The 13,089-nt window shown below is 46.1% G+C and overlaps 1 protein-coding gene across 1 annotated transcript in view; it reads left to right on the plus strand.

Annotated features, from left to right (window-relative positions):
* OTOA (otoancorin) overlaps window positions 1-11,119 on the plus strand; it is a 60,524-nt gene extending 49,405 nt beyond the window's left edge. The window contains exons 26-28 of the mRNA XM_040441435.1: window positions 6,256-6,353; window positions 9,351-9,549; window positions 11,019-11,119. Coding sequence (XP_040297369.1) covers window positions 6,256-6,353; window positions 9,351-9,549; window positions 11,019-11,098 — 377 coding nt within the window. The 3' untranslated portion in view covers window positions 11,099-11,119. The remainder of the gene's footprint in view (window positions 1-6,255; window positions 6,354-9,350; window positions 9,550-11,018) is intronic.
* The last annotated feature ends 1,970 nt before the right edge of the window (window positions 11,120-13,089 follow it).

Here is a 13,089-nt window from a genome sequence, read left to right on the forward strand (position 1 = left end):
CACGGTTGGCTGCCAGAAGACGTTAGGCCCAATGAAGGAGCTCCGCTCCTGGAAGGCGTGATGGGCCGGCTCTGGAGAGCGTTCCGGTTCCCGCTCGCAGCCAGAGTAGTCTTCTTCTTCTGCCTCCCAGTCTTCAGGTTCTCGCTTGGGACAGGTCACGGCAGTGGCATAAGGGCCTCTCAGGCTCTCGGCAGGGGTGAACTCCACTTCCTCTCCCTCGCGGAGGCTGTGCTGATAGGAAGGGAGGTAGTCTCTCTTGACAGACCTTCTATTAACATATAACTTTCTGCCAGTCAGGTAATCTTGTATGAACCCGTAGCCACGGGTTTTGTCAAAGGACACCACCACTCCCTTTCTCCTTTCCAGGCGGGGTTGGGTGTTGGTGTGTCTTTCATGGATTGTCTTGGTCAACTCTTCATAATAGATCTTGGTCTTTGTATTCCGCTTTATAGCGGCCTCCCGGATCTCTGCCATAAGTGACGACCACTTGAAAGAGGGTTGAAAGAAGTCTCTCCAAGAGCCATAGCAGGGCTCTGGTTCTTTCTCCCGTGGCGGGCAGGCGGGTTTCTCCGGTCCCGGAGAGTAGGCCGGTGGAGCCTCCTCTGGCTCTACACCAATAGCACTCATTTTTGAAATCTCAGGTGTGGACGTTGCAGCAACGCTCTGTTCACTTTCCAACATGCTCGATCCTTCTCCGGAGAGCGATAGGGTCGCGTCAATTAAATCAGCCAGCTCCTCCCATTGCACTGGGAGGCCGCCCCCCAGGTATTCCAGTATATGGAAGGCGGTGTTCATGCTGGCAGACATGCAAATGTCCAGATAAGCAGTGGCGCCTGACCTTGAACTCCTTCCCGCTATTTCCTCAGAAAGGCGCCAATTTTTCCCGCCTTTTCGGGATGAAGATGACGCAGCAGTTATTTCAGTAGCCTCAGCGGCCATCTTTAGCAAGAAACGCTGTCTATTCACTGACAGCAAGCAGGATGATAAAAAGTCCATAAAACCACACTCCGGTGTGGCGATTTCTTTCCTCTTGATAGCGCAACACTGCACCGCGCTTTTTAGAGGTTTTAGGAACACTTTTGGTATGATTTTCAGTCCACAAAGTCCATTTTAAATAAACAGGCAATTTGTCACTTTGGTCACAGGGCAACTGTATAAGGCACAAAGTTCACACTTCTTGCACTAGAAAGCGTGCGTATCCTGTTCGTGACGCCAAAAGAGAGGTGCAGCGTACTCAAGTTGTGTGTAGAAATGTGTTCCTGGGTGTAGTAGTGCAATAGACACTAACCTGAGACGGCTGACTCTCTGCATAGGCAGGTGATGGTAGGAAAATGTTCGTGACGCCAGTGCCAATTAAACGGTGGCACGCCGTTTGCTGATAGCAGGAATAACTGAGGAACCACGTGATGTTAAAACCAAACTCCAACTTTAGTAGTTTCCATATAGAGACATTAACGGAAGCACAGTTCCTTTGCATACAGTTGATTTTTCAATACGGTCGATGCAGGCAATACAGATTAAGCAAGGTGACTTCAGAGTGTGAAACACAGGACTTGCAGTACAGGAGCTTGCACTCTATTCCTGACTGATCCTGGGACATAGAAAATCTTCTCCAAGGCCCAATACCTTAACTCTGGCGTATATCCTTGGTTCTCTCTTTATAAAGTACCTCCTCTGTTATCTTGAGTACCTCTTGCTTTTCTGCGCTTTGCCTCTGTCTCCCTCTCAGCTTCCTCAGGCTCTTTAACTGAGGTATTCCTGTTTCGGCATATGGGAATTCAGGAGGGGAACCTTCTCCTTGAATCTGGAACCCGGTTACAGGGACTGCAAAACCCTCTCCTGGACCGCAGGCTTCAGGCCTGGACTTGTCTCTGACATGGTCTAGTCTCCAACCACAACTCTAGACTCAACTTTAGACTCAACTTTAGACTCAACTTTAGACTCAACTGCCCTTCCTTTCCCTGTCTGGGCCTTATATAAACTAGGGCTCCCTAGCTCCCTCTAGTGACTAAGAGCTGGAATGACACCCCTAGCAGGCCTGTACATGCAAGTTTCACAGTAACAGGGAAATACATAGCATTACATTACATGACAATTTATAAAGATGACATATACCAACTTCCCCATAATTAAGGAGGGACGACAGCACACCAAGTGACACTTTTGTAGTGACGGGCATTACAGTCCCCGTACACTACATACCCCACTGCTTTAAGCTGAGTACGACCTCGTACTCCATCAGGGCTCGCCCAACTGGAATCTCTACCTGAAACAGAAAATAGAGACATGCAGGCATACATACATGTAATTCATCTGCATTTACATTCATATCAGGTCCAATTGGCAAAGGTGAAGGGTGGTGACAAGGGGCGTCGTTCTCTTCTCCTCAGGATAGTGAATGGAACTGGGGCGCTGACCTGGCACAGCGTAACATTATAACCAGGATAGTCCATGACAATGAATAAGTCCATAATAGAACAGCAAAATAGATAAAACAGTATAAAAGTTCTTGGAGGCTCAAAGAACAAACATGAGTCCGTACCCAGGTTATTTTCCTAATAAATCACAGAGGCTCTCGTGCGGTGGAGTCCATCTCTGGGCACATTTCCTTTTAAAAGAGCAAAAATCTCAGAGGCTCAGGTTCTTTTGAGTCTGTCTCCGGGCACGGTTCCTTAGTATCAAGTTGCACAATAAAATAACAGCAAAGACAAGTGCTGTAATACCCCTGATCAACCTGAAAAGGGGGTTAAGGGTAAAAGGTGCAACTCAGGAACAGGCACAACTTGGCGTGGGATAGCAAAAGCAGGCAGGAGGTCCTGGAAACAAACTTGGCTTTGTTGACTTTAATACTTCAGTGGTCAACACCCACCACTGAGCTGTGGATAAACTGGCAGCAGCAACAAACGACCAGGGAACATAGGACTCCTGTCCTGGAAGGGTTAACAGCATTTTTCGTTGGTGCAATAAATCAAAGGCCTAGCAGGCTGATTCACAAGGGTATGTCATCATTACCCGGCTCTGCTGGCAAGTACGGCCTGTAGTAGTCCTCTACAGGAGGATGTGCCCACATAACAGTGTTAGGGGGAAGCTGCAACGTGAAGGGACCCCTAATAGGTATTGGCCCCATGGGCCTAGGGGTAAACCCTTGGGTGGACCGTACCGGTCCCGGCATGATAATTGTGGGATGAAGTGGAGTGGATACCGCCGCCGCAAGCGGTCCGGTGGGCTCTGTGCAGCAATTCACAGCAACAGGGGGTCTTCTTTGGGGCACTAGCGGAGCGGTGGCAGCAGAAGGTAGTCTACGGGTGGTGACAGGCACCCTTACCTCGTCCTTCTTCGGCGGCGTCTGGATCCTGGCGGTCGCGATCTTGCGCAGCTCCCGCAACTTCTCCTCCAGCCGGACAATCTGCTCACCGATGCTCTCCGTGTCAGAGTAGCGGTCATCTGTTGGCGCCGCCGGCGCAGGTACTGTCACCGATGGCACGGACTCGGCCTCTGCAGGTTCTGGTGATGCATCGGGTCTCCGACCCCTCCGGATGTTCTCAAAGGTATTTCGAAGTCCCTTTAGATTTTCCATCTCTTGCATGGTCTTCTCCCGACGAGGCAGCTCGGGGGAAGGGTAAGGGCTCACCCATTTTTCCAACACGGTTGGCTGCCAGAAGACGTTAGGCCCAATAAAGGAGCTCCGCTCCTGGAAGGCGTGATGGGCCGGCTCTGGAGAGCGTTCCGGTTCCCGCTCGCAGCCAGAGTAGTCTTCTTCTTCTGCCTCCCAGTCTTCAGGTTCTCGCTTGGGACAGGTCACGGCAGTGGCATAAGGGCCTCTCAGGCTCTCGGCAGGGGTGAACTCCACTTCCTCTCCCTCGCGGAGGCTGTGCTGATAGGAAGGGAGGTAGTCTCTCTTGACAGACCTTCTATTAACATATAAGTCTCTGCCAGTCAGGTAATCTTGTATGAACCCGTAGCCACGGGTTTTGTCAAAGGACACCACCACTCCCTTTCTCCTTTCCAGGCGGGGTTGGGTGTTGGTGTGTCTTTCATGGATTGTCTTGGTCAACTCTTCATAATAGATCTTGGTCTTTGTATTCCGCTTTATAGCGGCCTCCCGGATTTCTGCCATAAGTGACGACCACTTGAAAGAGGGTTGAAAGAAGTCTCTCCAAGAGCCATAGCAGGGCTCTGGTTCTTTCTCCCGTGGCGGGCAGGCGGGTTTCTCCGGTCCCGGAGAGTAGGCCGGTGGAGCCTCCTCTGGCTCTACACCAATAGCACTCATTTTTGAAATCTCAGGTGTGGACGTTGCAGCAACGCTCTGTTCACTTTCCAACATGCTCGATCCTTCTCCGGAGAGCGATAGGGTCGCGTCAATTAAATCAGCCAGCTCCTCCCATTGCACTGGGAGGCCGCCCCCCAGGTATTCCAGTATATGGAAGGCGGTGTTCATGCTGGCAGACATGCAAATGTCCAGATAAGCAGTGGCGCCTGACCTTGAACTCCTTCCCGCTATTTCCTCAGAAAGGCGCCAATTTTTCCCGCCTTTTCGGGATGAAGATGACGCAGCAGTTATTTCAGTAGCCTCAGCGGCCATCTTTAGCAAGAAACGCTGTCTATTCACTGACAGCAAGCAGGATGATAAAAAGTCCATAAAACCACACTCCGGTGTGGCGATTTCTTTCCTCTTGATAGCGCAACACTGCACCGCGCTTTTTAGAGGTTTTAGGAACACTTTTGGTATGATTTTCAGTCCACAAAGTCCATTTTAAATAAACAGGCAATTTGTCACTTTGGTCACAGGGCAACTGTATAAGGCACAAAGTTCACACTTCTTGCACTAGAAAGCGTGCGTATCCTGTTCGTGACGCCAAAAGAGAGGTGCAGCGTACTCAAGTTGTGTGTAGAAATGTGTTCCTGGGTGTAGTAGTGCAATAGACACTAACCTGAGACGGCTGACTCTCTGCATAGGCAGGTGATGGTAGGAAAATGTTCGTGACGCCAGTGCCAATTAAACGGTGGCACGCCGTTTGCTGATAGCAGGAATAACTGAGGAACCACGTGATGTTAAAACCAAACTCCAACTTTAGTAGTTTCCATATAGAGACATTAACGGAAGCACAGTTCCTTTGCATACAGTTGATTTTTCAATACGGTCGATGCAGGCAATACAGATTAAGCAAGGTGACTTCAGAGTGTGAAACACAGGACTTGCAGTACAGGAGCTTGCACTCTATTCCTGACTGATCCTGGGACATAGAAAATCTTCTCCAAGGCCCAATACCTTAACTCTGGCGTATATCCTTGGTTCTCTCTTTATAAAGTACCTCCTCTGTTATCTTGAGTACCTCTTGCTTTTCTGCGCTTTGCCTCTGTCTCCCTCTCAGCTTCCTCAGGCTCTTTAACTGAGGTATTCCTGTTTCGGCATATGGGAATTCAGGAGGGGAACCTTCTCCTTGAATCTGGAACCCGGTTACAGGGACTGCAAAACCCTCTCCTGGACCGCAGGCTTCAGGCCTGGACTTGTCTCTGACATGGTCTAGTCTCCAACCACAACTCTAGACTCAACTTTAGACTCAACTTTAGACTCAACTTTAGACTCAACTTTAGACTCAACTTTAGACTCAACTGCCCTTCCTTTCCCTGTCTGGGCCTTATATAAACTAGGGCTCCCTAGCTCCCTCTAGTGACTAAGAGCTGGAATGACACCCCTAGCAGGCCTGTACATGCAAGTTTCACAGTAACAGGGAAATACATAGCATTACATTACATGACAATTTATAAAGATGACATATACCAACTTCCCCATAATTAAGGAGGGACGACAGCACACCAAGTGACACTTTTGTAGTGACGGGAATTACAGTCCCCGTACATTACAGTTGTCCAGTGGGCTAAAAAGTTTTAGATAAGGGGCAAAAAAATTAATAAATAAATAAAACAAAGCAAAACATTACTGATCTCATCGTTCCACTGCTTTTCCGCTCAGCCAGTCATTGGCAGCAGCAGTGACCCGCCTCAGCCAGTAATTGCTCGGGTGGGCATTCCCTCTGTGTCAAGACTGGATCAGGAAGAGGAGACCAGAGGGGAACACGGTAAGTGGGTTGAAATTATACCGGTAGTGGGATCAGTGAGGTAAGTATTGCTTTTTATTTTAGTTTTTATTTAACCCTTTCTAGACAATCCCTTTAACTCTCTGAACCAATTGAGGTTGCACTGGTAACAGTATGTACTGACCAATATTCTTGATACGTGGTCTTTTTTTTTAAGCTGGTTTCAGTAAAGAAGATTTCAAGGCTCTGGATCCAAGACTTATGTCCTATATTCAGCCTTCCGCCATTAAACTTATACCTGAGGAGATATTTAAGGTAATTACGGTACATTTATTAAATTAAATATATATAGCCGAAAGTATGTGGACACTCCTCTTAATTGCGGAGTTCACGCATTTTTGCCACAACCATTTCAAATGTGTGTATAAACCAATTACACAGTCATGCAAACGCCATGAACAAACACTGGTAGTAGCCAGGGTTGTACAGAAAAGCTCAGTGACTTTAAGGGCTCATTCACACTACCGCATTTTCTTTCCATGTCCGTTCCATTTTTTTGCGGACCGTATGCGGAACTATTCATTTCAATGGGTCCGCAAAAAAAACGGAAGTTACTCTGTGTGCATGTCTGTATTCCCATTCCGCAAAAAAATAGAACATGTCCTATTAGGCATGTCCTATTTTTTCGTTTTTCGGTATGCGGAATCATTCATTTCTATGGGTCCGCAAAAACAACGGAAGGTACTTGTATGCATTTCGTTTCCGTATTTCCGTTCCGTTCAAAGATAGAATATGTCCTATTTTTTGCCCGCAAATCTCATTCCGTGGCTCCATTCAAGTCAATGGTTCCGCCCAAAAATTTCTTCCGTATCCGTTTTCGTTTTTGTGGAACCATCTATTTAAAATTTTATTCCCAGCCCAATTTTTTTATGTACTTACTGTTTAAACATTATTGTATGCTTCCGTTTCCATTTGCGATCCGCAAAAAACTGATCACAAACGGAAACCAAACAGAAAAATAGAACGGAAAAACGGATCTGTTTAAAAACGGACTGCAAAATACTGAAAAAGCCATACGGTCGTGTGCAAGAGGCCTTATTGTCCGCATTACAGACAAGGATAGTGCTGTTCTATTAGGGGCCAGCTGTTGCGTTCTGAAAAAAACTGAATGCACACGGACGTCATTTTTTTTTTTTTTTGCGGATCCGTTTTTTGGGACAACAAAATACATACGGTCCTGTGCATGAGCCCTTAAGAGGTTTTCCGAATTTTTAATATTGATCACCTATTCTTAGGATAGGTCATCAGTATCAGATTGGTGGGATACCCCCGCCGATCAGTTGTTTGGGGAGGCTATGGTTGTCCGGTGGACACCGCTGCCTCCTTGCAACTGTCCATTGTATAGTGGCTGTGCTTGGTATTGCAGACCCTGCCCATTCACTTAAATGAGCTGCGCCTAGGCCATGGACTGATGAACATGACGTCACCAGCCTAGGAAGATTGGCATGGGTGCTGGAAGTCAGACCCTCACCAATCAGGTATTGATGGCTTATCTTGAAAATAGGCCATCAATATGATAATCTCAGAAAACCCCCTTAAACACCGTCATGAGATGCCATCTATACCAAGTCAATTCCTATATTTAAAGGGGTTCTGCACTTTGTTTAAACTGATGATCTATCCTCTGGATAGATCATCAGCATCTGATCGGCGGGGGTCCGACACCCGGGACCCCTGCCAATCATCAGCATCTGATCGGCGGGGGTCCGACACCCGGGACCCCCGCCGATCAGCTGTTTGAGAAGGCAGTGGCGCTCCAGCAGCGCAGCGGCCTTCTCACTGTTTACCGCCGGCCCACTGACGTCAAGACTAGTATCAATGGCCTGGCTGGGGCTAAGCTCTGTTCACTTGAATGGAGCTTAGCCGTGCCCAGGCAAGTTCATACTAGTCGTGACGTCACTGGCCCTGCGGTACACAGTGAGAAGGCCGCGGCACTCCTGGAGCTCCGCTGCCTTCTCAAACAGCTGATCGGCGGGGGTTCCGGGTGTCGGGAACGGCAGAACCCCTTTAACCTGCTCAGCTGTGTGAGTGCCTAAGTAAACTTTGGTGAAGGAGGGGTCATCCTCTGGGTCTGGTATTTCCAGTGAAGGATATAGTTAATGCTAAAGCAAAGTGAGCCCCTTAAAGGGGTTGTCTCACTTTAGCAAGTGGCATTTATCATGTAGAGAGTTAATACAAGGCACTTACTAAAGTATTGTGATTGTCCATATTGCTTCCTTTGCTGGCTTGATCCATTTTTACATCACATTATACACTGCTCGTTTCCATGGTTACGACCACCCTGCAATCCATCAGTAGTGGTCGTGCTTGCACACTAGAAAAAAGCACCAGCCTCTCTAGTGGCCAGGACTATAGGAGAACACATAGGCCGCCACTTTTTCCTATAGTGTGCAAGCACAGCCACCGACGCAGGTTTGAAGGGTGGTCGTAACCATGGAAACGAGCAGTGTATAATGTGATGGAAAAATGAATCTAGCCAGAAAAGTAGGCAATATGGACAATCACAATACATTAGTAAGTGCCTCGTATTAAATTTCTCTACGTGACAAATACCATTTACTGAAGTGAGAGAGCCCCTTTAAACATCTTAGCGATATATTAGAACATCGTCTGTGAGACAGACCTTCTCATCCAAAATTGCTTGACCTCGCAAATGCTCTTTTGGCTGAATGAGCTCTAATTCTCACACGTTCCAAAATCTTGTGGAAAGCCTTCTCAGAAGAGTAGAGGGCCCAAATCCCTATAACCACCTATGGTTTTAGAATGGGAGATTCAACAAGCGCATGTAGGTGTGATGGTCAGGTGTCCACATACTTTTGGCCATATAGCGTATATAAATGTACACAACTCATAATTCATAACAATTTAAAATTTTAAGAGAATTGAAGAGATTTATGGTGTATACAGTATAAGGGCACATTCACATGAGCGCGCCGTGTTTTGCGGTCCGCAAATTGCAGAACGGAATGGGCGGCCCATTATAGAAATGCATATTCTTGTCCGCGATTGCTGACAAGAATAGGACATGCTCTATCTGTTTTTGTGGGGCCGCGTAACAGAACTACGGATGCGGACAGCACACGGTGTACTGTCCACATCTTTTGCGGCCCCATTGAAATGAATGGGTCCGCAACCGTTACGCAAAATTGTGGAACAGATGCGGACTCGTTCATACAGTCGTGCGAATGAGCCCTTACTAGGTGTAGTAATTAAAAAAAACACACAGACAGGCTAATAATTTTCTTTCCTAAGGAGCTGTCACCTGAGCACATCACAAACCTTGGCCCTGAGAATGGAGCAATGGTTACAGGATCCCAGCGTGCGCTGCTGAACAGCGTACAACTGCAGAGCCTAAAGCAGGCACTAGAGGGCAGGAGAGCAAGCACTAACACCTCGGTACTAGTGACAACCCGCTCAACCACCACAGCAACCACTCCCCCTGTATCCAAGAGTAAGTAGTCAGTAGTCAGCCGTGTGCAGTACCCTCCGTCACTATGTATCTTATGGGCATAAAGGTTATATGACATCTCCAAAATCCTCCAAACTTATAAAACATGAAAAAAGAAGAAAACATTTTATAATATAATTGTAAAATATTTAGCTATTAACCCTTTCAGCCCCGGAAGGTTTTTTTGCTTTGCTTTTTGTTTTTCACTACTGCCTTTCTGGGGCCATAACTTTTTTATTTTTCTGTTCAAATTAGACATATGGGGGGTTTCTTTTTTGCGGGACAAGTTGTACTTTCTAATGGCACCATTTAAAATTGCATACAATGTAGTCGGGAGCTGGAAAAAAAATCCAAATGGGGTGTAACTGGAAAAAAAAAAAAGAAGAATGAAATTCTGCAACAGCTTTATGGGTTTTTATGGCATTCCCTATGCAGTAAAACTGACCTGTTACTTTCAGGTAGGGTACATGAAAATGATTTTTATAACCTGGTTTCCTAAGGCTACTTTCACACTTGCGGCAGGACGGATCCAACATGCTGTTCACCATGTCGGATCCGTCCTGCGTCTATTCCGCCGTGCTGCGCCGGAGCTCCGCCCCCGTCCCCATTATAGTCAATGGGGACGGAGCGGCGGTCCGGCGGGACGGCGAAATAGCCGCAGGACGGATCCGACATGGTGAACAGCATGTCGGATCCGTCCTGCCGCAAGTGTGAAAGTACCCTAAATTAGACAAAACCATAAAAAAGAATTGCCAATAATTATCATTGTGCAATAACCCAGGTTGTTCAGAATTAAATCAATGTAAAGCCTCATTCACACGTCAGTGTCGGTGCTCAAATCCATTAAAGAAGGTGGTCAGTGATGCATCCGTGAAGCTGTCCGTGAAGGATCCGTGTGTCTATTTTTTGCTGTCCCTGTGCCATCCGTGTTTCACTGACCCTGCACAGCTAAAAAAAAAAAGATTTCAAAGCATCTCTTCCTAATGATCCGTGTTCACAGACCCATAGACTATAATGGGCGTGATGGATCCATGAACACGGACAAAATAGAGCATGCATCCGTGCTAAAAACATGGAATGCACACATTAAAATGAATGGGGACTTGTGCTGTCCGTGGAGCACAGGGACAGCACACGTACGTGGAACACTGACGTGTGAATGAGGCTTACGTCTTCAAATGTGAAAATTAGCTAACGTGCCAATGTAATGTTATAATAAATTTGGATCATTGCGCCTCCTCTTTTTATCACTGTACAAAGCACTCTGGGCAGTACTCATGTGGCGCATTTCATGTACGGATGTAGCGCTGCTGTAGGGTTCCGAAGAAAGAACGGGGCACAGTGGGCAAACAAGGCCAATTATATTGTGATGTCATATGGCCTGTTTTTTGTATTTGTAGCATTTTTTTCATAAAAAAAAGAAATAAATCTCTATATATAGGAATAATTTTCCATCTTCTTTTCTCTTCCAGGTGTCACAGTGACAGCTGATTATTGCCTTGTGTTTGCTTTATCCATGACTTGGACATCAGTAACGTCTTACTATTCTTAATTGTGTATTGTGCCAACCCTGTGCCCCTTCCTCACCCATTTATTGGGACTGTGTCTTTATTCACCCATATTGGGCGTAACAAATTCTCCCCAAATCCATCAGTTTCTTATTTTACAATAACACTAAAAAATATCTGTGAGCAAAATAAAATATTTTTATGTGGTCCAGTAGTTGTTTTACTTGTGAACTGGAACAACATAAGGCTAGGATCACATCAAATATACACCACACATATGCCTAGTCCAGGGGTCGGCAACCTCCAGCAGTTGTGAGACTACAACACCCAGCTTGCCCCATTCACTTCTATAGAAATTCTGAGAACAGCCAAGCATGCTGGGAGTCGTAGTTTCACCACAGCTGGAGCGCTGGAGGAGGTTGCTGATCCCTGGCATAGCCTATGGACTAAATATATGCCAAAAGGGTATCCTGGTCAGTATGCACGGGTGTTAGAAAGCACAATTGACTTTGCTTACCAATACAAGGACATTCACCAATTTAAAAATGAATGTATGGAAATGACCACCAGAGAAGTCCACCTACTATCTCATACACATGGCCATATTTCAGATGTTATACAGACCCATAATACAGTTCTCACAGCATAACCACAATCATAATTGCCAACGGGCATCCTAGGCAGATTCCTGTTAGGCTAGCAACATAGTGAGTTGCCTGGCCTGCCTCTATTAAAAAGTGGTTTTACTGCAATTTGTGTAAAACCTTAAAGGGGTTGTCCAACTTTAGCAAGTAGCATTTATTATGTAGAGAAAGTTAATACAAGGCACTTACTAATGTATTGTAATTGTCCATTTTGCGTCCTCATTTTTCTATCACATTATACACTTCTTTTTCCATGGTTACGACCACCCTGCAATCCAGCAGCAGTGGCTGTGCTTGCACACTTGTGAAGGTTGAGACTCCATGTTGTGCCTTGTACAGCCATTTTATGTTATAAACCTTTAACCTTTGTGTGTAGAATCTATGATATAAACTGTGAATTTCTCTGTGTAAGATTACTGTGACTTCAAGGTCACGCCTAGCCCCTCCAACTTTGTCCCTTTGAGGAATTTGTACAATTATTAGCAGGACGAGTCCATGACGAACACCCACATTTAAGATTAAGCAGACGCTTCAGGCATATAGCCAAGAAATGCTTATTTCAGATTGTGATTTAATGAGTTAGGATGTAAATGCTTAATTATGTCTCCCACTTTGGAAATGATCCAGAAAAACGGTATATAATCTCTGCTTACCTTCAATAAAGTTGGAACACTTGATACACAGCACTGCGCCTGTTATCAATTTCTCTGAGTACTCATAACTTCTAATTTGGAGTCCACCGCCCATCCGGCATTGGGTTTTTTGCCCTAACAGAAACTTTGCGCCCAATACGTGGGTCATGACTAAGTCCTTCCTGCTGAGACCCTGGACGTGCCACACCGGGACAAACAGACGAAAATCAGCGCTGAGGTAAGAGCTTTTTCTTACAAGTAGTCTGTACTTCCCTGTCTGGCATTTGTCTTGTTCGAGGGTCTAGCAGAGTATAAGGTAACTTCACAGTCGTGCCTAGTTTATGTTTAAGGATCTGCGACCCTGGTAAAGGGCTAGCAGACGAACGCATGAGTGATGGATGGATTTAAACCAGGATTTTAGCTGTGAATTGCCTGGGATTGTTCTGGGAGTAACTATCTACGTATTTGTCATTGTTTATTGTGTGTGTAGAATCTGGCAGAAAGCTAGGGGAAGGGGCCAGAAGCTCAGAGAGGCGTTGGCTTTAATGTAGCACAAAAGTACACCTGAGGATAGGGTGGGGAAGCTTTTGTGGAGAAAATAGACTTCTAGGTTCCCCATAGTAAGCACAGATTCAGGAATAGGCAATGGTTAACCAGAACAGCGTTCCCAAAGCTTACGAGACAGCTAAACAACTGGTAGAAAAGAGAGGTGGCAAAGATGGGTTAAAGAAAGTTGAAAAAAAGCAGGTATGAAGCATT

The sequence above is a fragment of the Bufo bufo genome, chromosome 7, assembly GCF_905171765.1.
Source record: "Bufo bufo chromosome 7, aBufBuf1.1, whole genome shotgun sequence".
Classification (NCBI taxonomy): domain Eukaryota; kingdom Metazoa; phylum Chordata; class Amphibia; order Anura; family Bufonidae; genus Bufo; species Bufo bufo.